Source organism: Carassius carassius, chromosome 3, assembly GCF_963082965.1.
Source record: "Carassius carassius chromosome 3, fCarCar2.1, whole genome shotgun sequence".
Taxonomy (NCBI): domain Eukaryota; kingdom Metazoa; phylum Chordata; class Actinopteri; order Cypriniformes; family Cyprinidae; genus Carassius; species Carassius carassius.
The window spans coordinates 16,160,439-16,184,817 of NC_081757.1; the positions used below are offsets into that span (position 1 = coordinate 16,160,439).

General features: G+C 38.0%; 2 protein-coding genes, 1 long non-coding RNA gene and 1 pseudogene across 7 annotated transcripts in view; 2 read left to right on the plus strand and 2 right to left on the minus strand.

Moving 5' to 3' along the window:
* Window positions 1-139: 139 nt before the first annotated feature.
* Window positions 140-5,902, plus strand: lctla (lactase-like a). Of its 5 annotated transcripts, XM_059531044.1 has the most exons (15): window positions 141-315; window positions 874-1,040; window positions 1,404-1,564; window positions 1,649-1,736; window positions 1,818-1,927; window positions 2,474-2,602; window positions 2,679-2,774; window positions 3,044-3,098; window positions 3,185-3,346; window positions 3,431-3,705; window positions 3,821-3,947; window positions 4,618-4,817; window positions 5,004-5,067; window positions 5,253-5,326; window positions 5,458-5,591. In XM_059531044.1, the coding sequence occupies exons 2-14, from the start codon at window positions 914-916 to the stop codon at window positions 5,324-5,326; spliced, it is 1,668 nt and encodes a 555-aa protein (XP_059387027.1). In that variant the 5' UTR covers window positions 141-315; window positions 874-913; the 3' UTR covers window positions 5,458-5,591. The 5 variants fall into 5 exon arrangements, with proteins under 5 accessions (XP_059386994.1, XP_059387027.1, XP_059387011.1 ...); XM_059531011.1 differs by lacking the exon at window positions 5,253-5,326 and having other exon boundaries at window positions 140-315; window positions 5,458-5,901; XM_059531028.1 differs by lacking the exon at window positions 5,253-5,326 and having other exon boundaries at window positions 144-299; window positions 5,458-5,902.
* Window positions 4,825-5,558, minus strand: LOC132121553 (uncharacterized). The gene is made up of 2 exons (XR_009426278.1): window positions 5,440-5,558; window positions 4,825-5,127 (listed from the first exon to the last, which is right to left on the minus strand). It is a non-coding gene; the product is annotated as an uncharacterized LOC132121553 (long non-coding RNA).
* A 644-nt stretch (window positions 5,903-6,546) lies between the features above and the next one.
* Window positions 6,547-9,539, plus strand: LOC132128057 (TIMELESS-interacting protein-like; annotated as a pseudogene).
* Window positions 9,540-10,508: 969 nt separating this feature from the next.
* dis3l (DIS3 like exosome 3'-5' exoribonuclease) overlaps window positions 10,509-24,379 on the minus strand; it is a 16,063-nt gene continuing 2,192 nt past the window's right edge. The window contains exons 5-17 of the mRNA XM_059531078.1: window positions 19,114-19,281; window positions 18,941-19,019; window positions 18,640-18,819; window positions 16,008-16,177; window positions 15,401-15,562; window positions 15,007-15,257; window positions 14,063-14,155; window positions 13,429-13,953; window positions 12,752-12,906; window positions 12,061-12,239; window positions 11,814-11,959; window positions 11,105-11,276; window positions 10,509-10,969 (exon numbers count right to left, since the gene is read on the minus strand). Of these exons, the coding sequence (XP_059387061.1) occupies window positions 10,625-10,969; window positions 11,105-11,276; window positions 11,814-11,959; window positions 12,061-12,239; window positions 12,752-12,906; window positions 13,429-13,953; window positions 14,063-14,155; window positions 15,007-15,257; window positions 15,401-15,562; window positions 16,008-16,177; window positions 18,640-18,819; window positions 18,941-19,019; window positions 19,114-19,281 (2,625 nt within the window). The 3' untranslated portion in view covers window positions 10,509-10,624. The remainder of the gene's footprint in view (window positions 10,970-11,104; window positions 11,277-11,813; window positions 11,960-12,060; window positions 12,240-12,751; window positions 12,907-13,428; window positions 13,954-14,062; window positions 14,156-15,006; window positions 15,258-15,400; window positions 15,563-16,007; window positions 16,178-18,639; window positions 18,820-18,940; window positions 19,020-19,113; window positions 19,282-24,379) is intronic.

Consider the following 24,379-nt stretch of genomic DNA (forward strand, 5'->3'; position numbering starts at 1 on the left):
GGGGGGCCAAAATGCAAATGCATCACCCACACCAACATCAACTTTGCTTACAGAGTCAAATGTTCAATTCTATAAAACATGTTAGGAGCAGCACTTTTCCCCTCTCAGCCTATTGAATTTGAATAGTGGGTATTTGAGCCTGCGTGTGGCTCCTGAATGGAGCTCGGATCTACTAGATGCTTCGCTACTGTTTTGTGCTCGCGAGCGTACAGGCACTGGGCAGCTTTGTGAGGGTGAATGAAGTTCGGAAGCTTAGGTCACTTTCTGGCACTTTGGAGTGGATTCCAGTCGAGACAAATGTGAGGCCTGGAGCAGGTATATGTCTATATGTGCTTGAGTGCAAATCTAGATTGAGGGAGAGTTTGAGAGAGAGGGTGAGAGTAGGGAGAGAAAAATGAGACTGTGAACAGAAGGAAGCATTTTAATCATCATCTCACCCTCTCTCCTTTCAGAAAGAAACGTGCATCTCCTCTCTTCTGGATAAATAATTTTGAGATGGCTTTCATTTTGGCAGCACTTGACAAGCTGACTTACTTTTTGTCACTGATAGCCTTTTGTGTCCGTTTGTCCTATAGCTGGCTGAAATGAAAGATAATTCATCTGATCTTATCTGGGATTGAAAATTTTTGAGGGCATTTTCGGCTGTTTGCACATGGATTGTGACAGCTTTTTAGTTTGGGATGCATCATTGATATGCTTCAGCTTCGAATGCTTTGCAAGCTGACCACTCGGAGTATGTTTTGTATATATATCTGAGATGAGGATAACTGACTTGAAATATATCTATGGACTGGGGTATTCTTAAGTGAAATGAAACATTTTCTAAGGTGTGCCTGGAAGTAAAGTAAAAATAGTCTGTTTTAATCTGTGCAGGTGCTACTGGTGAAAAACAAACCCATATGAGAATAAGAGGATGCTACAACACCGTGTGCTGAGGATATGCCAATTTCTTCTTTTTGCCCTGTGCATTTTTGCCAGTGAAGACTTTGACTGGACGAAGAATGAAATGGGATCATTTCAATATGGCACATTTCCTTCAGGTAAAGCCTTACTCATAACAGCAAATGACACTTACAAACAACAGCAAATATAAATGTGTTCTTTAAGAACAAGTATTAAAATATAAAGAACAATAGGTCCGGTAATATATGCAATCATGCAAAATATGTATTATGGTGAAAATACTGTCATTTCACCCTCAAGTTGTTCCAAACCTGTATGAATTTCTTTCTTCTGCTGAACACAGTATAAGAACAGTGTCAGTAAAATTTGTTATTATTTTATATAAATGATTCATTTTCAGGGTTCTGTATTATGAATGCATATACAAACGCATACACAAGAATGATATATAGCCTACTGTTTTTAGATGTATAGCAGAGTGTGTATACATACATTTTCAGGATTCTCCTGGGGCGCTGGCAGCTCAGCATATCAAACAGAAGGAGCATGGGATAAAGACGGAAAAGGAAAGAGCATCTGGGATGTGTTTTCCCACAAAAGAGGGAAAATTCACCTAAACGACACTGGTGACTCTTCCTGTGAAGGCTATTACAAAATAAAGGTGCAATGATTTCCTGATCAGAAATGCACAGTGATGTATGTACATGCTTTGGTTCTAGGATAATCTTTTTAATGTATGTTTTAGGATGATATCGCACTGATGAAAGACATGAAGCTGAACCACTATCTATTTTCGATCTCCTGGCCAAGGATTCTGCCCAGTGGCATTAAGAGTAATTGAATTATTAAAAGAAAAAAAATCTTGAAATGTTTTACAAGAGTCATTACCAAAAGTTTTTCTGATTGTTTTCTAGATGACTACATCAATGACAAAGGGATAGAGCACTATAATAACTTAATTAATATGCTTCTGGAGAACAGAATCACACCGATTGTGACACTGTACCACTGGGACTTACCTCAGGTAAAACACAGGCCGACAATGTCTGCGTCTCAAATCATACACTGTACAAACTGTATTATTGCTTCTACATTTGGTGTGAAACTGACCTAATGACCATTAAAAAGTATGTTCTTTATAGTATGAATATGGCTAGTGTGAATAAAATTTGGACATACTACATCCGCAATGTTGTCAATATCACATGACATACCAGCATCAGTTGCTTCTCTCCTCTTCCGTGGCATCATGGGATATTAAATTGTCCACTGGATGTGCATATCAGAATCTAGTCAGAAGTAGTAGGTCATTCTGGTACTTGACACCTACTGTTTTATGAATTCAAGTAATATGAACCATATCTTCTTGCGTACTGTTTTCACCTACTATATACAGTAGCTGTGAATTCAATTTATTCGAACGCAGGGAATGTTCCTGATTTCTCTTTCAAAAAACGTAACTTTCACGTAAAACTTTCAAATGTATGATAAGTATGTCAGAGTACACATCTTTAAAGAGAGTATACATCAATTTGATTTAACTTTTAAAATCATATCTGTGCTTTTTCAGGCTCTGGAGGAGAGATATGGAGGTTGGCAAAATGCCAGTATGGTCAATTTCTTCAACGATTTTGCCAATCTGTGTTTTGAGAGATTTGGCAATCGTGTCAAATACTGGATCACCTTCAACAATCCTTGGGTAAGAATTGTAAAAGTAGTTATTGTCTGATATTCTCCGTTTCAAAGTCCACTTTTACACCCTTCCATATTTCCAGTCAGTTGCAGTGGAGGGTTATGAGACTGGAGAACATGCTCCTGGTCTGAAGATGAAGGGTACTGGTGCCTATAATGCTGCCCACAACATCATTAAGGTGATCAAAATCCACTTCAGTCCACTATAGTTTAATAACTATAATAAATGAGCAACAGAAATAACTCATATGCTAAGTTAGCAATGCAACATTCTGATTATGAACAGCAGAGAAAAAAGCTAAATCTAAAAAATAAAAATAAATAAGCATGCATTTAGTGATAGCAAACTATTACGAAAAAAACATATTGACTATTAAAATCACTGTTTCTGATAAAAATTTGAATGCAATGAAATGAAGCTCATTTTTATCCTCTGCTGCACTGACAGGCTCATGCTAAGGTCTGGCACACATACGATGCCCAGTGGCGAAACAAACAGAAAGGTAGACAAATTTTAGATATTGAAATGAGCTTTTACCCTGTCAAGGCATAAAGGTCCAACCAGGTACAAGTGTTTCTGCCATTCTAGGTATGGTGGGCATCTCCCTGTCAGCTAACTGGGGAGAACCAGTGGACATCACCAATCAGCGCGATATAGAAGCCGCTGAAAGATATGTCCAGTTCTACTTGGGCTGGTTTGCCACACCACTCTTCCATGGAGACTATCCTCAAATAATGAAAGACTACATAGGCAAGCAAACCATAAATAAATGATAGGCTTATTTAGTTGGGGCTGATAATAATTTACAATTATTACTCTGTTTCGTTTCTGCAGGTAGGAAGAGTGCCCAGCAGGGCCTAAGTAGCTCTCGTCTGCCTACTTTCAGCCCTCATGAAAAAAGTTATGTCAGAGGCACTTGTGACTTCCTGGGTATCAGTCACTTCACTACGCGCTACATCACACAAAAGAACTTTCCTTCCAACCGTGGAAACAGCTACTTCACTGACCGTGACCTGGCTGAGCTGGTAGACCCACAGTGGCCTGATCCTGGATCAGAGTGGCTCTACTCTGTGCCATGGGGCTTCCGCCGACTGCTTAGCTTTGTTAAGGTACATTGACACATCTCTGTAACAATCTATGTAACAATTACTTCCAGCCTGTGGCCAGTAGTCTGTCTAGAAATGGCACACTGGCTTATTGTGACTCAAATCCCTCTATTCTTAGACACAGTATGGAGACCCCGTTATATACGTGACAGGAAATGGTGTATCAGAGAAGATGATGTGCACAGAACTGTGTGATGACTGGAGAATGCAGTACTTGAGGGATTACATCAATGAAATGCTCAAAGGTCAGAATCAATATAGAAATCTATGCCTTCTATTTTTAAATGCTCTTACCAGTGGTTTGCAACAATGAGGCCAGAACAAACATATAAATATAAATATATATATATATATATATATATATATATATATATATATATATATATATATATATATATATATGCTCAGTGAATGATCAAGGAATGATCAAACTGAAATATTTCTTTTTTCCACATCAAAGACTATAGAATTTTGCTTAATAAATCTCAACACTCCCAGTTTCTGTTAATAAAAAGATTTGAAAACACTGTCAAACAGTCATAATACCTTCAACAGAAATATCAGAGGAGATCTTTTAACTATTGTGATGGTTGAGGAAGGACTATGAATATTGAGTTGGAAAATGGGAAGCCTTTCAGTTAAAAAAGTTGAGAACCACTGTCTTAGAACAGACTGCATAAACTGACCCATTCGACCAGAGTCACAAAAACATTCAGAGCATGCAAATCAAAATTAGCAGAAACTTGATTACAGACTGAGCATATGAGTGCAAGAGGTCTATAAAAATTCAAAATGCTTTATTTCACACACAGGAGTTCTAACAGAGCTCCAAATCATAATTCTCTTTATACGTTGATAAATAAGGTCTATACAACCACTCAGAGGAACCTTTTTGTTTTTGTTTTTTTTATTCAGCGGTTAAAGATGGAGTGAATGTGAAAGGCTACACAGCTTGGTCATTGCTTGACAAGTTTGAGTGGGATGAGGGCTACTCTGAAAGATTTGGCCTGTACTATGTGGACTTTGGCAGCAAAAATAAAGCACGCTACCCCAAAGCATCAGTTCAGTACTACAAGCGCATCATAAGCTCGAATGGTTTCCCTAATCAGAGAGAGGTATGACTTCATTGAGTTTAGAATTAAAATATGATGCTAAATTAATTTTTTATTTAATCTTTTGAGTCAAATTGTACAAGAGTCTTAGCATTTTTTGTGCAATCTGTGTGATAAATATATACTATGTCTTTATATTATGTCTCAGTTTACTTCTTATGAATTTAAATTGTATAATGTTTATCACAGATTGAAAGCTGGAAAAGAAAGGCACTGGAAACATGCACCTCAAGTAACCAGCTCCTTGCGGCAGGTTAGTGTAACTGTTGCTGACTTCTCTCCCCACTGGGCAGCACAGCCGGCAATGATCTAGCTGGGGCAAAGAAAAGAAAATTCTGTCACAAATTACATTTTCTATTTATAACCAAGCACAACATATAGAGAAGGAAATTATATGGTAACTTTCTAACAGGAATTTTCTTTTGTTTGCCCTTTCAGCTAGAAGAAAATCCAAGGAAAATAAGGAACATGCAGATATGCCAAAGGTTTGGCCTGTGCATGATGAAGTTTAGGTACAGGGCTCAGGATGTCATGTTTCATATGTTTTCTGTCCAGTGCTAGTGCTATTTTAAAATACCTTTATGTTTTCACTGAATGTATCTTTTATCAGTTGTCACTGACTTACTGACATGTTTTTCTCCAGATCCACTGATCAGCCACATGGAGATGGTCACAGAGATTGTCGTGCCCACCGTGTGCACTCTCTGCATTCTCCTCAGTGCAGTTTTCCTCATGTTTCTGCTTAGAACACGATGATAAAAGACTGCTTCACATTTACACAACTTTATTTTTTTCACATTGCATGTGTCTGTACCTTCTCTTTTTTTTATTATTATTAATGACGATGACATGCAGAGACTTGTTTACATGTAAATTCAAATAAAATGGTCCACATACAAACAACTCTCAACAAATTACTCAGAGGTTAAGTTGAGGTTCGGGTGTTTGATGATTATGATGTGAAAAAAGTTAGATGGAAGTTTCTGAAACATTTTGAAAGCAGTTTTGTAACCCTATTAACAATGGCGTTTGTATATGAGGCAAACAAACAGACAATAAAATAAATACCACAATAATAATGTTTGTGAAACCTTTTAAAATACTGAAATTCAGTGGGACTACAACCTACCAATACATACATTGCTACATTATTTTTTTACCGCATGCCGTCATCGCCACCGAGGTGCAGGACCGAGAAGGACACAAACGCGCGCGTCCGCGTCCAGGAACATCGCGCGCACACTCTAGCTCACGGAAAGTTCTACTGAGCAGGTATTCATTGTTGCCAACTTAGCAGTTTTATTGCTAGATTCAGCAGCTTTTCAGAATACCCTAGAAATGTTTTTTTAAGGCACCTAGCAACAAATTTAGCTATTTTAACTGTATTTTAACTGCAACTTTTAGCAACGTTTGTAAAGTGACTCATATGATAAATAAAGGTACATATTTTCATCTAAATTAGAAAAAAAGGAAAAACCATTGAACAGCTAGCCAGCTAAGCTGAACATCAACCTGGAGAGAGCTGGAGAAAGATGCCTAGTACAAACATCAAATGTGCATTAATTTGCTAGTTCCATTTGGTCAATATAAAATGACCATTTATGATACAGCATGTTATTAGCTTGTATATATAATTGTTGTTCAGTTATATGTACTCTGTAAGAAGTATTTTTTATTGAACGTTTCCATATAGTTTCAGTTGTGGTGAACTTTTGTTTATTTTGTTTGTGTCATGCTTTTATATCAGAGAAAAGATGAGGTGAAGAGGCTTCAACAGGGTGAGACGGAGGAGCAGATCAGAGTTGCAGTTATGTGCTGTGTAAAGGGTCATGTCATTTATTTGAATCATGTCTCATGTCGGAAACAGGCTAGCACATTTTCATATTTTATAGGGAGACCTGAGGAAATTGGAAATTGAGTATCACATTATTTACATTTTATTCACACACAAAAATGGTGAAAAGTTTTGACTTTATAAAATGATCGTCTCAAGTCTTGGCGATTGGCCCCTATTAAACAATAAAGAAAGTAAGACATTTTTTTCTTATACATAGTTTAGTAGCCTACTATTCTTTTTGGCAGAATTTATCATATTAATCAACTTAATTATTTCCTGGATTTGTTAATGTAGGAAATGGGATTCAATCGAAAATCAAACCAACGTCTCTATTTCAGTTCTCCGCGCCGGTAGACGTCGCACTTGTCCTCAGCCATGAGAGCAGCGACGCAGCAGAACCAGTCACGTGCGCCGCAGCGCAGATGTGATTGGCTGAGCGTCGCTTAGCCGCCGCTGAAACTGGTGACTAAGTAACATTTTTAAACTGCTTTATTGCTTGTCATCACAAAATGTAAAATACATTTACAAAATTAAGATATTGTAAACATTAGCATCATGATTTCTTCTATAACTGCTTTAAAACAATATTTATCATGAAAGGTGCAATAAATAAATATGACTTGTTGAGTTTCTCCAATGTTTACGGTTCACCTCCTTCATCTCTTCTCTCTTTTAGGTTGATGTCTGAGAAGGGTCTTCCAACTTTGCGTACTTTATTTGAAGATGTTAGTTCAAAGGCAAAGGGCATGAGGAACTGCTCATTTTTCACTTCATCCTCACCATTTGTGTGTGAAATATTGAAACACTCCTGAATTCAGGTGCCGTTGTTCTAACATGTATGTACAGTCGTGGCCAAAAGTTTTGAGAATTACATAAATATTAGTTTTCAAAAAGTTTGCTGCTAAACTGCTTTTAGATCTTTGTTTCAGTTGTTTCTGTGATGTACTGAAATATAATTACAAGCACTTCATACGTTTAAAAGGCTTTTACCGACAATTACATGACATTTATGCAAAGAGTATTTGCAGTGTTGGCCCTTCTTTTTCAGGACCTCTGCAATTCGACTGGGCATGCTCTCAATCAACTTCTGGGCCAAATCCTGACTGATAGCAACCCATTCTTTCATAATCACTTCTTGGAGTTTGTCAGACTTTCTTGGACGCCCTGAAGCCTTCTTTACAAGAATTGAACCTCTTTCCTGGAAGTTCTTGATGATCCTATAAATTGTTGATTTGGGTGCAATCTTAGTAGCCACAATATCCTTGCCTGTAAAGTCATTTTTATGCAACGCAATGATGGCTGCACGCGTTTCTTTGCAGGTCACCATGGTTAACAATGGAAGAACAATGATTTCAAGCATCACCCTCCTTTTAACATGTCAAGTCTGCCATTCTAACCCAATCAGCCTGACATAATGATCTCCAGCCTTGTGTTGGTCAACATTCTCACCTGAGTTAACAAGACGATTACTGAAATGATCTCAGCAGGTCCTTTAATGACAGCAATGAAATGCAGTGGAAAGGGTTTTTTTGGGATTAAGTTAATTTTCATGGCAAAGAAGGACTATGCAATTCATCTGATCACTCTTCATAACATTCTGGAGTATATGCAAATTGCTATTATAAAAACTTAAGCAGCGACTTTTACAATTTCCAATATTTATGTAATTCTCAAAACTTTTGGCCACGACTCTATATAAATGAGTCAATGTGTTTCGTGAATACTGTTGTCAGTGAGCACTCTCTTCATTTGTATCTGATTCAGACAGAGAATCTGAAGCTCCTTTTGTAGAAAATGGAGAACTGGGCCCATCGCCTAAAGTATATCCTAAAATGCAGTTTGAGGAGTTCTTTGATAAAGTGGAGAGTCTGGGCGGTAAAAAAGAAGTGCAGGTAAGATGTCTGGCACTAATGAAAAATAACACTTTATCTTGTGACAAATTCAAGCTTAACTAGGGGCCGCTCACTCAGGATTCGTTTTTCATGTAATACATTTTTTGTATCTGCTTTTTTATATTTTTGCCATTTATGCCTATTATGATAGGACCGTAGAAGTGTTGACAGGGAGTGATAAGAGAGGGGAGGAAAAGACCATGTGCGGTACTCAAACACAGGTGTTATCTAACCGGTCTGTTTTAAATGTTGCTCTGTCTACATATGCACTAAACAATTGTATTAGGCTGTTACACCATGTCTCACTTTTTTTTTTCTCGATGCCACACCATGTTTTTAATGTTAAATGTGTGCTTTAACATTAACAACAGTACATGGGATTTAAGGCACATATAAATGCCTTCTGTTTAATCAATGCAAGAATGAATCCTGTTTGAATACGATATTACAATATTGAATATGATAAAAGCCCTCGATGTGTGATATTGTACATCCTAATGGAAGTTGTCTGCATCCTTTGTTTCTCCATTAGACATGTCTGAAACTAATTCGATTGGACATGCCAATAACCCAAGGACTATGTCGGTAAAGATACTTTAACTTTAGGCTGTCTTGTACTGCTATTGAAATTAGCAGGTATAAATTCATTTACTTTCTGCTCCCCTCAGAGGAGGCTGAGGTTTGAGTACCGGAAGAGTCTGATCCATATGGAGACCCTTTGTCCATTCTACTCCTGCTCCAGCCTCTCTCACGGAGGAACAGCAGTGGCACATAGAGCTCAACAAACGGCTGGCTCTGGAGAGGAGATTTGCGAAGAAATCCATTCAGGATGCAGATGAACCATCAACCAGTTCTTCAGGACAGTACCTCAGTCAAGAGGATCAGAGCACCTCAGTCCATACGCCACTCAAACAAAAGTCAGTTGTGCATCAGAGTTCCCCTTTATATGATAACGAGTGTGCTAGTCTAGTTCTAGTGCTAGTAAGCTCTATGTGAACCTGAGAATAAAATCATTACTTGGATGAAGTTTATTATAATGTCCCAATGTAAGCACACAATACTGGAGGACAAATTGAACTATTGAGGTTGACCCATATACCTTTTTTTACTGTCATGTTTATCCCTGTTATTTCAGTGTACATTTTTTTTCCAAATAAAAATGTTAATGTAAATAAATAAATAAAAATGTATGTGTTGTGATTTGTGTAGACCTCAATTACAATTATGGACGCCACAATTACGTAATCATTCAAATCGTCTGTGTGCTTAAGATGTTTTTCTTTTCTTTCTACATGTTATCTTAAGGGGTTTTCCCATTATTTTAACTTTAGTTTTAGTATAACATTATAATACCATTCATATTTTTTAACCATTCCGACGTAATAGTTTATGGGCTTAATACTATAGAAACTAACAAGGTTTTTCAGTTAAGAGTTTTTTTTTCAGCTTGTAAAGTTAAAACTCTAAAGTTTAAAATTTTTTAGCTCAAGACTTGATAATGTGCAACTAGTTTAACTTTAAATTAGAGCACATAGGGTAGAAGTGTATTCCAGCTTTTAGCAGAGATGCTTAAGACTCACACACTTTAATTCTGTAGCATCGTAGAAGAAAAGGAAATGTGGATCATAAAAAAATTGTTTTATGTCACGAATTTCCCCCAAAAATTAGATTTTTAAATGATCAAAATGCAAAGCATTAACAAATGCAAACATCATGGAAATATATAAGCCTGCTTCAAACAATATTTAGATTACATACTGGGTTCTCTTAAATAATGTTTTTAATTTAATTTGCCTCATTGAAATTAAAACTTGACTCCTAGAGTGTATCTCCAGTCCAAGAGCTGGTCTTCAAATTTTAAGCCATTGGCTTCACAGGGAAACTAAGGTGAAGAACCTGACCAGTTTCCCCTTAAGAAATCATGTATTGGACAAAGCAAAGAAACCAGTGTTCATAAATCCAGAGTAAGTGTAAATACTTTTTATCAGGTCACAACTGGACACTTCAATGGAAGTCCATGGCAAATATTACAAAACCATATCAAAAGCTCACTAATCAATTGTAATCTTAGCAGTAAAGCGCTAAGAAGATGCAGTGCTGGTCTGTTCCTCTGTATTTCTGATTTGACAGACAGACAGATCCAGTAGAGCAAGTTCACTGATCTCCTGTAACAGGACATAGAGGTTTGGTGTTCTGCTCTGTCTGAACTGCCTCTCCTCCCTGCTCAGTTTGGGCTTCCTCCCCCTCTCTTCCACCGCCTGGAGGGAAGCCTCTTCTGCCCTGCGCACTACTTCCTGAACCAGCTCAGACCGACCGCCACCAGCTGACTGGGACTCGGGCTGCACAGGGCAATGGGGCTTGTTGTTGATAAGCTCCAGACACAAGCTGTCGGCGTGGCAGCGGGACGGTTCTACAGAGATACGAACCTGCGGAGGAAGACAGGCACAAGTAAAAGAAGGAAAACATGATGCTAGAGGATGTAACAGACACATATCTGTGACAGTCCAAAGAAAGGTGCCACAAACAATGGGATTTTTGTTGTTTTATGGCAATATACTTACTGTAACGTGGCTGAAGAGGTAAAACGTATGAGTTCCAGTGCTAGTGCAGCTGCTGATCCTGTCAGGGTATCTCTGCAATGTCCCAGCTTTCCACTCGCACCTTCCATCTCCATCGACACTGACCACCTGACCCTCTCGATCCTTAAGGTACACAGCTCCCTTCACACCATACCTGTGTGAATAGATAAGAGTTACAGCAGCTTGAAATCAAACATCATGTCCACATTATATGCAGGAGCTGCTTTTGGCGTAAATTTCATTGAGTTTGGGGTCAGCAAGATTTTTTTGTTTAAAAGAAATTATTCCCTTTTTTTAATTCAGCATTAACCGGTTACAAAACATTGTTAACAAAAGTTTTCTATTTAAAATAAATGCTGTTTTTGAAACTTTCTATTCACCAAAAAAAGACAGCATAACTGCTTTCAACACTAGTAATAAGAAGAAATGTTTCTTGAGCACCAAATTAGCACATAACATTATAATGATTTCTGAAGAAATGGCTGTTAAAAATTCAAATTTCCACAGGAATACATTACATTTTAAAATATATTCAAATACAAGACATTATTTTACATTTATATCTCACAATAATGCATTTTTGATCAAATAACAAGATTTGTATGCATAGTAGTGTACACTTGTCTTCATTTTTGTGTGTAAAACTTTCTTGGTCACAAACACTAAGTAATATTCCATAAGCAGTCATTACTGTGGTATGAAGGCAAGAAAGCCATTAGCTCGGATAGCATAGATGACAGCATCAGCCACACAGCGCTCATCTGTTTTGGAGTCTTTGTCTCTGAAGTAGAGGCACTGGAAGAGCTCCGTGGACTGCTTCTGTGCGTGCTGTGCTGCCTGTCACACAAACAAAGTGTTGATGTCATTCCCCTACAACTATTTTACTGCAGTTTTACTACAATGAAGTATTGATACAAAAGCCAATGGCTCCCGCTTACTCTGTTTTTATTGTTGATATGTTGAGCTAGTTCCTCGAGTTCTTTGTTACTGGCCAAGGGTTTGCCTAGCGGTCCTTCCTTCTCCAGCTGAATAGCAGCCATGAGCAGCCGGTGAACTAATACATCAGCATAGCGTCTGATTGGAGAGGTAAAGTGAGTGTATCGATCCAGAGCAAGACCTGGAAATGACATAAACAGCAAGAACGGATTTATGCTTTAATCTTTTTCTTTGTTTTGTTCTAATGTACCCATATGCCACTATGTCAATTGATGTTTTAAAGGGATAGTTCACTCAAAAATGAAAATTTGTCATAAGTTTCTTTCTCATATTGAACATGCATGAATGCTGGCAATCAAACAGTCTTTTTTAAAATATAATATTTATTTCTCTTCTGTGGAAGTCAAAGGGGACCAACAAATGTTTGGTTCTTCAAAATATCTTCTTTTGTGTCTCAACATAAGAAAGAAACTTATACAGGTTTGGAATGACATGAGGGTGAGTAAATGATGACAAAATGTAAATTTTGGGGTGAACTACAGCTTTAAATCAAGGTGGAATATTTATTTCATACTACTACTACAAACATTAATACAACAACGAGCAACCAGCTACTCTGCTTAAATGAACATATGAAATCTTATAATGGGATTACAAATGATCTGTAATGATGACAGAATGACAAGCATGTACCGTAGTGATAGTACTGTTCTTCTGGGCAGGCTCCTGTAGAGAAGTAAAGGGCATTAGACATTGCCTGGGTGGCCATCATTCTCAATAACCTGTTCACCAGGGGGTCCTGAGGATCCACAGCTTGTTCCAGAGAATCAGCAAGAGCTCTGTTTGACCTAGATGAAGCGATGCAGACAAACGTAAATATACATGCATGTATGCAATCTATCACTGAACATACTGATTAGTATGTTATGATTCGATTATATTCATTAATTTTGGTTCTATCTTTATTTAGATATACAATGTTTGTGGAGTCTGTAAGATCAAAAGAAAATACTTTTATTCAGCAAGAATGAAACTAATCGAAAGCAACAGTAAAGGCATTTAAAATTTAACAAAAGATGTATTTTTCAAACAAATGCTGTTCTTTTGAAAAACTGTATCATGGTTTCCACAAAAATCTTAAGCAGAACAACTGTTTTCAACACTGATAATAATAAGAAATAGTTTCCTGAACACCAAATCGGTATATTAGAATGATTTCTGAAGGACACTGAAGATTGAAGTTATAGCTGCTGAAAATTCCGACAGTTATTTTACAGTATTACAGTTTGTATTCTATTTTTGATCAAATACATACACAGCCTTGGTGATTTATTTCAAATTATACCCAAAGTTTTGAAAATTATTTTGACCTTGTATCAATACTGAAGCCACGGGCCTTGGCACAGTCGATGAGGTGACTGAAGAACTCCTGTTTGGGTGGTGGGTGATGACGCAGGAGAGCCTGGTGTGGAAAGCTCTCCTGTATCTTGCGTGCCACCCAGTGGTTGGCATAGATCATACACTCTGCCACAGTCTCATGAACTTCCAGAGGTTGTTTGGGAACAAGTGCTGTAATGTTCTTCTCCTCATCCAGCTGAGCCCTCACCTCCACCCCCTCCAACTCCAGAGCACCACCCTTATCTCTCTGTGCACGGAGGTGTCTGGCCACCCTCGTCAGGGTCTCTAGGGCCTGCAAGAGTTCAACAAGTTTCCGGTCTTGCTGTGAACCCTTGAGCCGGCTTAGCTCAGGTACCTCAACCTCCTCACCATTCAGCAGACTCTGGGCCAGCTCATAGTGAAGCTGATAGGAGGAGCGGATCAGAGTACGACCGTACCAAACTGTACACACATCCAGAGTCTCAGCATCCAGCTCCCACAGAACACTCATGGCATAGCTGGAACATATCACAAAGTAACTCCCTGTTATTTTCTATTAAAGAATACAGATTCCAGCAGGATATAAGGTGGTCTCAAAAAGCAGGGAGAGGTTTGTGTGTTACTCACCGGTCCACTCCTCCAAGGAGGGAGCACAGATCAGCACTCAGAACTGCTGGCAGCATGTCATACCTGCGGTCAGCCAGGTAGTAAGTGGTTGCCCTGGGTTTAGAAAAGAAAGATGCAATTAATTTATTGTATACTTTAGTTACTGTAGTATAAGATTTTTTTTTATATATATGTAGAAATTCACATTCATCACAGAAATTTGATAATAAACAAACTACCATTCAAACGTTTGGGGTCAGTAAAGGCCTGTTCACACCAAGAACATATAACTACAATGATAATGATAAAGATTTAATCATTCTAATTCTAATTCTATAGAGAATAGGGAAGTCCGCACAAGAACTATAACGACACAGCAGAATGATATCATTAAAATCTCTTTCTGAACAATTTTTTTTCCAGCTGATGATGTAGACATAAACAGCCAATCAGAATCCACCAGACTTGAGCTTGAGCATTTAAAGCAGTCGAAACCATTGCAGCGTGCATTTATAATAAAATGTGATAATTCTTGGTGTAAATAAGCCTTGCGATTTCTTTTACATCTATACTTTTATTAAGCAAGGACACAATTTGATAAAAGGTGACAGTAAAAACATTTATAATGTTACAAAAGATTCCTATTTCAAATAAATGTTCTTTCAGGCTTTCTATTCACCAAAATATCCTAAAAAAGTGTCACATGATTTCCACAAAAAATGAGACAGCAATAAAAAAATTCAGAAATGTTTTTAAGCTCCAAATCAGCATTTAAAAATGATTCCCTGAATAACCATGTGACAGAAAAGTGGAGTAATGGCCACTGAAAATTCAGCTTTGCCATCACAAAAATAAATGACATTTACAAATGTATTAAAATACAAACGAACATAATAAATACACTCAACAATAATATACTCTATTCATCCACCTCTATATTTTCAGTAACTGGCAGAGTTTCATACCTTGACCGTGCCTCTAGATCTGTAAGAGAGCCCTCCCTGACAAAGTAAGTGACATCGGCAATGTGGACGCCCAGCTCTAACCGCTTCCCCCCAGGCAGAGTCCGCACAGACAAGGTATCATCCACATCCTCACAGCCCTTGGGATCGATACTGAAAACCAGGTGTGTGTCTCTCAGGTCCCGCCGAGAGGACACTTCACTGCTGTCCATCTGCCACCGGTTCTCCTCAGTGTTAACTGGCATCTCTCGCAACTGAAGAAACAATTTTTTATAGTAATACACCTTGTACCTTTTTAAAGGCTTTATTATTTATGATTCACTCTTTTCGTAAGGCAAAAATCACAGTATAAAAATTCTGAAATGATTTCGATCATATGCAGACATTATGACCCCACCTGTGCCTCTGAGAATGGTGGGACATGGATAGAGTTCTCCAACAGGATGGTCTGAATCTCAGTCTCCAGCTCGCCTGCTTTCCCCAGCACCCTCACACAGTGGCCACTGGGGTACACAGAAGTACTTTCCCACGAATCCAGACGCACAATCACTCTTTGATCCTACAAAGAGAAGAAATATTACATTAGATTTAATATATTAATTATGTATCTCATGCTCACCAAAGGCTGCATTTATTTGAACAAAAATACAGTAAAACAAGAGTAATATTGTGAAATATGACGAACTATTTGGTATTTAAGTGCATTTTAAAATGCAATTTTATCATATAATATAATTAACCATTAAAAACAGTTCTGTTGCATTTTGAGGAATACGTGATAAATTTTTTCAGTGATGAATAAAAAGTTCAAAAGAAATGCATTCATTTAAAAAATATTTTGTAACAGACTTCTTTACGGTCACTTTTAGTACTTTCTCAAGGTTTGAGAACTAACAAAGTTTGTCAAAAATAATGTAACAATTGCACTTGCTGCAACAAAGATCTGCTGATCTTTCTTTTATTGGCAACCATATTGCATTTAAAATGCTAAATTATATCTCCACCTGCAAAGCCTCAGCCTGCTGTGTGCTGATCCGGATTTTAGGGATGCGGTAGTCCCATGGAATAACAAGAATCTTTTGTGAATTTCGACTCTGTGACTGCACCTCCTCAAGAGGAGGAAAAGTCACAACGTAGTCTCTCCAGTTCCTCTGCAGAATACCCACCACCCTGCCTACAGGAAAGAGAGGAGAGAGTCAAAAAACAACCACAACTTATACAACAGCAAGGTCCAAAAATCTGCTCCCACACTGAAACTTTAAAATGTTGTCATTTCAACCTGAAAGTTACATGAAAGACGTAAAATGAAGATTTTTTTCAATACATTTTTCTCTCAAACACATAACATATATAAGTAATAATAAAAGCATTTTCACCAGTGGTTTTCAGACTTTGGACACCAGCGTATGTGTTCATACATTCATCTGTCTTCGGCCCAATCCCAATTCTATTTAATACCCCTTCCCCTTCCCCTCCGCCTACCCTTTCCCCTTAAACCTTGAAACAGAGTGTCAATGAGTAGGGGAGAAAATATTCCCCTAAGGATTGGGACACCACTAATATGCCATCACATGTCATCATTCGCCGTTTAGCTCTTACAATACACACATATACTGGTGTGCTGATGTGCATTAGAGCCTTTAATTATTGTTCTGTATTAATGAGCTGCTTACTGACACACACACACACATATCGGAAATCGCGCAGCTCACACATCCAGGAGAAAATAAACTTGTCAACGCTGCCCCACGACTTTTATTTAAGGCACAATATGTAATTTTTCTGCTTTAAAAATAGCAGATATCACTATATCTATGTTATATATATTTTTTAGTTGTGTACTTACATTATCCTGAAAGTTTCCACGAACTTTCAAATCCAGAGAAAATTATAGTTTAATTAGAAGACACGGCACGTTCCTTTATTTCTGTTTTGTCGCCCGTCTATGGCGTCATATAAACTTTGACCCCTCTAGTTTATCTAACTTCCTGCGGAACCGCCAAATACAAAGGTGAACAGAAGCAAAGACGAGACGAAGAAGAAAAAGTAGTAGCTAGCCTTGATCGAGACTATTATATTTTATATTTATATTGTTTATATTAGTATTTATACCTCAATCAATAACTTAGTTATGGATCATGATTATGCTTTGCCTGCACGTTCTGTGAAGCGCAGTCAAACGTACGGGTGAAATAAATGACCTGAGATGGTTTTGGGACAAGAGGACAAGGGGTAAATATTGGAGTTGCATTTCCAAGATAGAGAGAGCTTCGTGACAAGCTGAAACTACAGAGAGATGCTTGCATTCTAATAAACAGGTATGCATCCATTCAGCTAACTGTATCTATCCGTATATTTTGTGAAACGATGATGTCTTGTGTAAAACGCAGACGGACTAACTCTCATGTAGAGCATAATGTAAATCTAACGTTACATGTGTTCTATATCTAGCTGGATAAAGTAGCTTCAAATGCAGTTCACTATCTTGTTCGATATCATAGTATAAACGTAATTATTAACGAAAGGCAACCGTGTTTTTTTTTTTTACATATATTACTACTAGCTAGATGGAATATTGGAAAATAGTGAAAAATAGGCGTCGGTTCTATTTCTAGCAAGCACGTTTTTTCCTGAGACGCGCGGCTCACACAGGCAGTCTGCAAGCTCTAACCTATTAACATGGTAGCAGAATTAAAAACTGACACGCCACGCAGCTGAGACGCTTGTGCCACGCATCCAGTGTGTCGCCGGCCTCAGTTAAAATGAGTGATGAATGTGGGAATGACAGAGCGCGTGTTCCAATGAACAACAACTCCCATAAGCCTACGCTCTTTCCCGACGTCATCAAAGTACGTCTTATGTTATTATTTTGATTGAGTGACCCCTGGTGGCCAAAAATTCCATACTGTGCGTTTAAATACAGTTTAAATACTGAATCGCTACATTATATTTTCCAGTGACGAGATGATACAATCGCTGTTTTTAAGTAAACTCACTCTAAAAAGATAAACGAACAGACGCGAATACACGCAACCTTCATTTCTCTCTCTCTCTCTTTCTCTCTCGAATAGGCAATATTTAAAGTAAATGGTTTAGCAATTTCTAATTATTGGGGGATTAGCCCCATCAGTGTCTACGGCAGTTATCGGCCTGATCAGCCATATGCTGTGGCACTATCATGCAGTCTGTAATGATATGATGTTAGCAAATATTAGCGATTTTTTGCAAACATTTCTTTGAGTAACATGACCGTTAATATGAACTCACAATTGAATGTAACATAAAACAAATGATTACTCTTCGTTAAAATCTTTATTTATGCCAGAAAAGCTTACATTTATGTGTCTTTTTGTTCTCTGTAGCAGCCTTGTTGCCGAGATAATTCATACCCCTTCGTTTGAAGTGTGGTCCCGAAAAATCTTTGTTTGAAGGGCTATCTGGCCCTTCCCCTTCCCCTCCAACCAAAAGAGAATCGAGACACCCCTACCCCTTCATGTGAACACACGAAACGGAGGGGTAGGGGAAAGGGGAAGGGCTAAGGGGTAGAATTGGGATTGGGTCTTCATGTGTATCAGTCAGTCTTCACATTCTGCTCAGAATGTAGACCAGTTGTAATCATCATATACCCATGATCACCTGAGGGCATGGGCTGACTCTGTGTTTCCTCCCGTGGCTGCTCCTCCCCTTGTCCCTCTGTTAGTGCCATAGTCCTGCCTTTCCACTCATTACGGGGCAACAACTCTATGACAACCACGTCTCCATGCACTGCCCGGTTACGAAGCTTTGCTCCATTGATCAGCACATCACTATTTAGATCTAAAAACTCATTATCACACAGGCAGGATCAAAGATAAAATACCATATTATCATCAGTATCAAAAAGAGTGTCAGTAATAAGTCAAATTTGAACGACTGATACAAGTTTGATGGTAACAACCTGTATTTTTGCTGGCTGAACCCTCGTAACGGACAAAAGCCTCATTCTGTGCTCGATGTTTGTTCACACTGAGGATGCCCTTTAAGGGAAAAGAGTGAGTTTGGAATGTAGTTTCCATAAGCCACTACCAAGAAAGAGATCTGGTTTAAATAACAGGAGTGAGAAGCACTTACCTGGATGTACCTGCCAGATTTTATTCCAGCCTCCAGCACCTCTGCAGGCAGGTGTTCAGTGTACACCTTCTCTACTGCCTCACTCTCTCGCTCCTGCAGGGTCTGAGCAATGGAGCTGTACAGATCATGGGCGGCCTGCAGGTCCGACCAGAAACTTAACAGGTACTCCTAGAATTGAGTTCACTGGTGTTACCAATGGACAAGTATGTTGGTCTCATTTATTGCACTCATTTAGTCACATCCGTGAAATGCAAAACAGAGTAATCCCAGCTCTTGACATATTTTTTCACAAGTTAATATAATGTATGGATAACGTATAACCAGGCAGTCACTATTACAAAAATAAATCCTGAAAGTCATACCTTATCCTAAATAAATAAATGAACATGAAAAATAGATTATTGAAACTAAATTATTTTATGTGGGGAAAAAAGAAACCACATCGGTTCTACAATTTAATGGTTATAGTCTAGATGGAAATAGGAGTCCACGCGCACCCCCCGGCTTTTTTTATGCCACCTGATTTTTTTTAATCCTTAAAGTGTCTATTTTCATAATCTGCCAGGTACCAAGCTGAAATAATGTCCCAAAGGGTTCTTTTTTAACCTTTTGCTGCACCCGACCGGATCCCAAAAAATCAAAAAATGATATAGAAAGTGGCATAACATTAGAAGTAAACAACATACAGAGCCAAATGAACACATTTTCCCATACAATTCTGACCCCAGGAATTTAATGGAATGGTTATTGTTGACATTTGACAACATATTGACCTTATTTCTGGACAAAAATAGCAAAAAATGGCCAAAGATGTGTAGAGGATCAACTATTTTTTCATTTTCTCAAGCGCATAGGGTGATTTTTTTTCCACAACCTGTTATTTCTTTATCATTCAAGTGTCTATTTTAAGATTAAATTGGGTACCAAGCTGAAATAATGTCCAAAATGCTTAATTTTAACCCTTTGCACCAAACCCGAAAAATCTAAATATGATTTAAAGTGGCATAACTTTTGATATAAACAACTCACAGAGACAAATGGACACATTTTTCAATACAATTCTGACCCCAGAAATTGTTATTTGTCATGTTTTATAACATCTTTACCATCTGTGGTCAAAAAGAGCAAAAAAAAGTCTATTTAACAGCGTTTTTATTATACTTAGCAGCCTGAAATAGGGTTTATTTTAACCTTTTACTTCACCTATCCTGAATCTGAAGATTTTTAAAATTGTTTTACTTTTGAAGTAAACAAAACAAAGCAAATTAACTTAAATTTAAATAAATAAATAAATACAGAAAAAAATCCAAAGTCCAAAAAGTTGACTGAGCATAAACTGCAAGTCTTTGAATTTTGGGGCTTTGCAGTTGGCAGTTGGTGGTCGTCGGTTCGTACCTACAGATCGCCATCTCCCACTGCTCTCTCTTTTGGAAAAATTTCAGTAAGTATTTGAAACTATAATTAAGATATACCTTTGTAGTCATAACTTAAAGTGGTTTTTCAACAGTTTTTACTATAATCACAGGCTTTCGGAAATCGAATCTGTATTCTTGACTAGCAGTGTTGGTAGCTTAGTTGGTAGCTACTAGCTAAAGTTTTTTTTTTTAAGGCTCAATACTTCATACATACTTACCAAGGGGAAAATTAAACATTGTAACACAGCTGAAGTGCCTCCAAAGAGGATTCGTTCCCTAACATGTATTTTACATGTCTCAACTCTTTCTGAGTATGGTAATTTTACCACACTCAACACATGCAGGTGGGGAGGGCAAACAAGAAGCTATCATATCTACACAGTATATGAGATATGAGACTCTGTAAAGATGTCAGTTCACCATACCACATGAGGGATATTTGTGAACAGATTCCATTGAAATTAGAGGAATTGTCTTTGGATACAATTGGCTATCACCAATACTGCTATAAAAGCTTTACAGGGAAAATACACTCGCCTAAAGGATTATTAGGAACACCATACTAACACTGTGTTTGACCCCCTTTCGCCTTCAGAACTGCCTTAATTCTACGTGGCATTTATTCAACAAGGTGCTGAAAGCATTCTTTAGAGATGTTTGCCCATATTGATAGGATAGCATCTTGCAGTTGATGGAGATTTGTGGGATGCACATCCAGGGCACAAAGCTCCCGTTCCACCACGTCCCAAAGCTGCTCTATTGGGTTGAGATCTGTTGACTGTGGGGGCCATTTCAGTACAGTGAACTCATTGTCATGTTCAAGAAACCAATTTGAAATGATTCGAGCTTTGTGACATGGTGCATTATCCTGCTGGAAGTAGCCATCAGAGGATGGGTACACAGTGATCATAAAGGGATGGACATGGTCAGAAACAATGCTCAGGTTGGCCGTGGCATTTAAACAATGCCCAATTGGCACTAAGGGGCCTAAAGTGTGCCAAGAAAACATCCCCCACACCATTACACCACCACCACCAGCCTGCACAGTAGTAACAAGGCCTGATGGATCCATGTTCTCATTCTGTTTACGCCAAATTCTGACTCTACCATCTGAATGTCTCAAAAGAAATCGAGACTCCTCAGACCAGGCAACATTTTTCCAGTCTTCAACTGTACAATTTTGGTGAGCTCATGCAAATTGTAGCCTCTTTTTCCTATTTGTAGTGGAGATGAGTGGTACCTGGTGGGGTCTTCTGCTGTTGTAGCCCATCCGCCTCAAGGTTGTGCGTGTTGTGGCTTCACAAATGCTTTTCTGCATAGCTCAGTTGTAACGAGTGGTTATTTCAGTCAAAGTTGCTCTTCTATTAGCTTGAATCAGTCGGCCCATTCTCCTGTGTTCCTAATAATCCTGTAGGTGAGTGTAGATCGTTTACAGGTGTCAAAGTCTTCTATATCTGGTGAATCATTATCATTGAAAAGGGACTCTCTGCGCCATGTCAAATCACTGTCAGTTCAATCATTGTCAATGCTGAACTCTTTTTGATACAGGCATTTGATTTTGATATTTACTAAAGCAATTTTTCTGTCTTTCTGTCTTTTCTGTCATTGCTGTCTCAAGTTTCATACTGAAGTCATATGTTTCTGAGTGTCCTAGATGTGAAAGGATGGTTGTGAGCTACAAAGACAGAACATTGCTTTAGTAAAAATCAAAATCAAATGCCTGTATCAAAAAGAGTTCAGCATTGACAATGTAGGACCTCGAAAGCAGTAAATTAACTTATAACTCACCTATTTGCTTCGATAGAAGTGTCGATGGTAGCTTCTTTTGACTCTTTGGAGGGTGGAGGGTGAGTGCTGCTTCTTGAAGTTGGTCAGCTGTTCCAAGTTTGTATACACATCCAACAGCTTCATCTACAGTAATGCTGAGCTGTATATGAGGTTCGACTTAATACACCCATGTTGTTGCACCTTGGAGAATGTGAGTTCATGAGAGATGTCTTTGTCTCCCTGTAACCGTCTTGTCAATTTCTCACTGCGGTATTCAGGACTAGGAAAACCTTGATTTTCCAATGTCTTCATGTACAAGTTGCACATGGATCTTAGCTGGACAACCTCTTTGCATTCAATCACATTCCTAAGAATGTAATCCTTTACCACACAATATGACTTGTTATGTGTTGCTATCTTCTGGGCCTGCAGGCTGTCGATGTTGTCTGCTGCCTTTTCTACTCTCTCCCTTCCATGCTCATGGGTTTGGTACTCTGTGTTGAAGTTGTTTCTGCATGATGGATGATACTTAGCTTCCATTGCAAAAGGGTCCTTGCCATGCACCTTGCGATAAAGAGCCTCTTTCTTTAATTCCTGTGCCCTAGGTTCAATAACTTTCCAGGCTGGTTCCTTGTGTTTCCAACTCTGAAACTTTGTAAGCTCTTCAGTCTTGCCCTTGAACTTGGAGTTTGCTTTGTCACAGAAAATGCACTGATTGGGAAACAAGAAGGAACACCTTCTTTCAGCTCCTTCAGATTGAACTGACCGTGATTTGACATGGCGCAGAGAGTCCCTTTTCAATGATAATGATTCACCAGATGTAGAAGCCTTTGACACTTGTAAACGATCTATTTTCCCTGTAAAGCTTTTATAGCAATATTGGTGAAAGCCAATTGTATCCAAAGACAAGTCCTCTAATTTCAATGGAATCTGTTCACAAATATCCCTCATGTGGTATGGTGAACTGACGTCTTCACAGAGTCTCATATCTCATATCCCCCACCCAACTAAGCTACCAACACTGCTAGTCAAGAATACAGATTCGATTTCCGAAAGCCTATGATTATAGTAAAAACTGTTGAAAAATCACTTTAAGTTATGACTACAAAGGTATATCTTATTTATAGTTTCAAATACTTACTGAAATTTTTCCAAAAGAGAGAGCAGTGGGAGATGGCGATCTGTAGGTACGAACCGACGACCACCAACTGCCAACTGCAAAGCCCCAAAATTCAAAGACTTGCAGTTTATGCTCAGTCAACTTTTTGGACTTTTTGGATTTTTTTTCTGTATTTATTTAAATTTAAGTTAATTTGCTTTGTTTTGTTTACTTCAAAAGTAAAACAATTTTAAAAATCTTCAGATTCAGGATAGGTGAAGTAAAAGGTTAAAATAAACCCTATTTCAGGCTGCTAAGTATAATAAAAACGCTGTCAAATGGACTTTTTTTGCTCTTTTTGACCACAGATGGTAAAGATGTTATAAAACATGACAAATAACAATTTCTGGGGTCAGAATTGTTTTGAAAAATGTGATCATTTGTCTCTGTGAGTTGTTTATATCAAAAGTTATGCCACTTTAAATCATATTTAGATTTTTCGGGTTTGGTGCAAAGGGTTAAAATTAAGCATTTTGGACATTATTTCAGCTTGGTACCCAATTTAATCTTAAAATAGACACTTGAATGATAAAGAAATAACAGGTTGTGAAAAAAAAAATCACCCTATGCGCTTGAGAAAACGAAAAATAGTTGATCCTCTACACATCTTTGGTCATTTTTTGCTATTTTTGTCCAGAAATAAGGTCAATATGTTGTCAAATGTCAACAATAACCATTCCATTAAATTCCTGGGGTCAGAATTCTATGGGAAAATGTGTTTATTTGTCTCTGTATGTTGTTTACTTCTAATGTTATGCCACTTTCTATATCATTTTTTGATTTTTCGGGTTCCGGTCGGGTGCAGCAAAGGGTTAAAAAAGAACCCTTTGGTACATTATTTCAGCTTGGTACCTGGCAGATTATGAAAGTAGACACTTTAAGGATTTGAAAAAATCAGGTGGCATAAAAAAAGCCGGGGGGTGCG

Bases quoted from the DNA above. Each gene is read 5' to 3' on its own strand.
- lctla (XM_059531011.1), top strand. From the start codon at position 914: ATGCTACAACACCGTGTGCTGAGGATATGCCAATTTCTTCTTTTTGCC. The intron at 1,565-1,648 runs GTGCAATGATTT...TGTATGTTTTAG, and splicing joins AAGGCTATTACAAAATAAAG to GATGATATCGCACTGATGAA. The intron at 2,775-3,043 runs GTGATCAAAATC...CTGCACTGACAG, and splicing joins CTGCCCACAACATCATTAAG to GCTCATGCTAAGGTCTGGCA.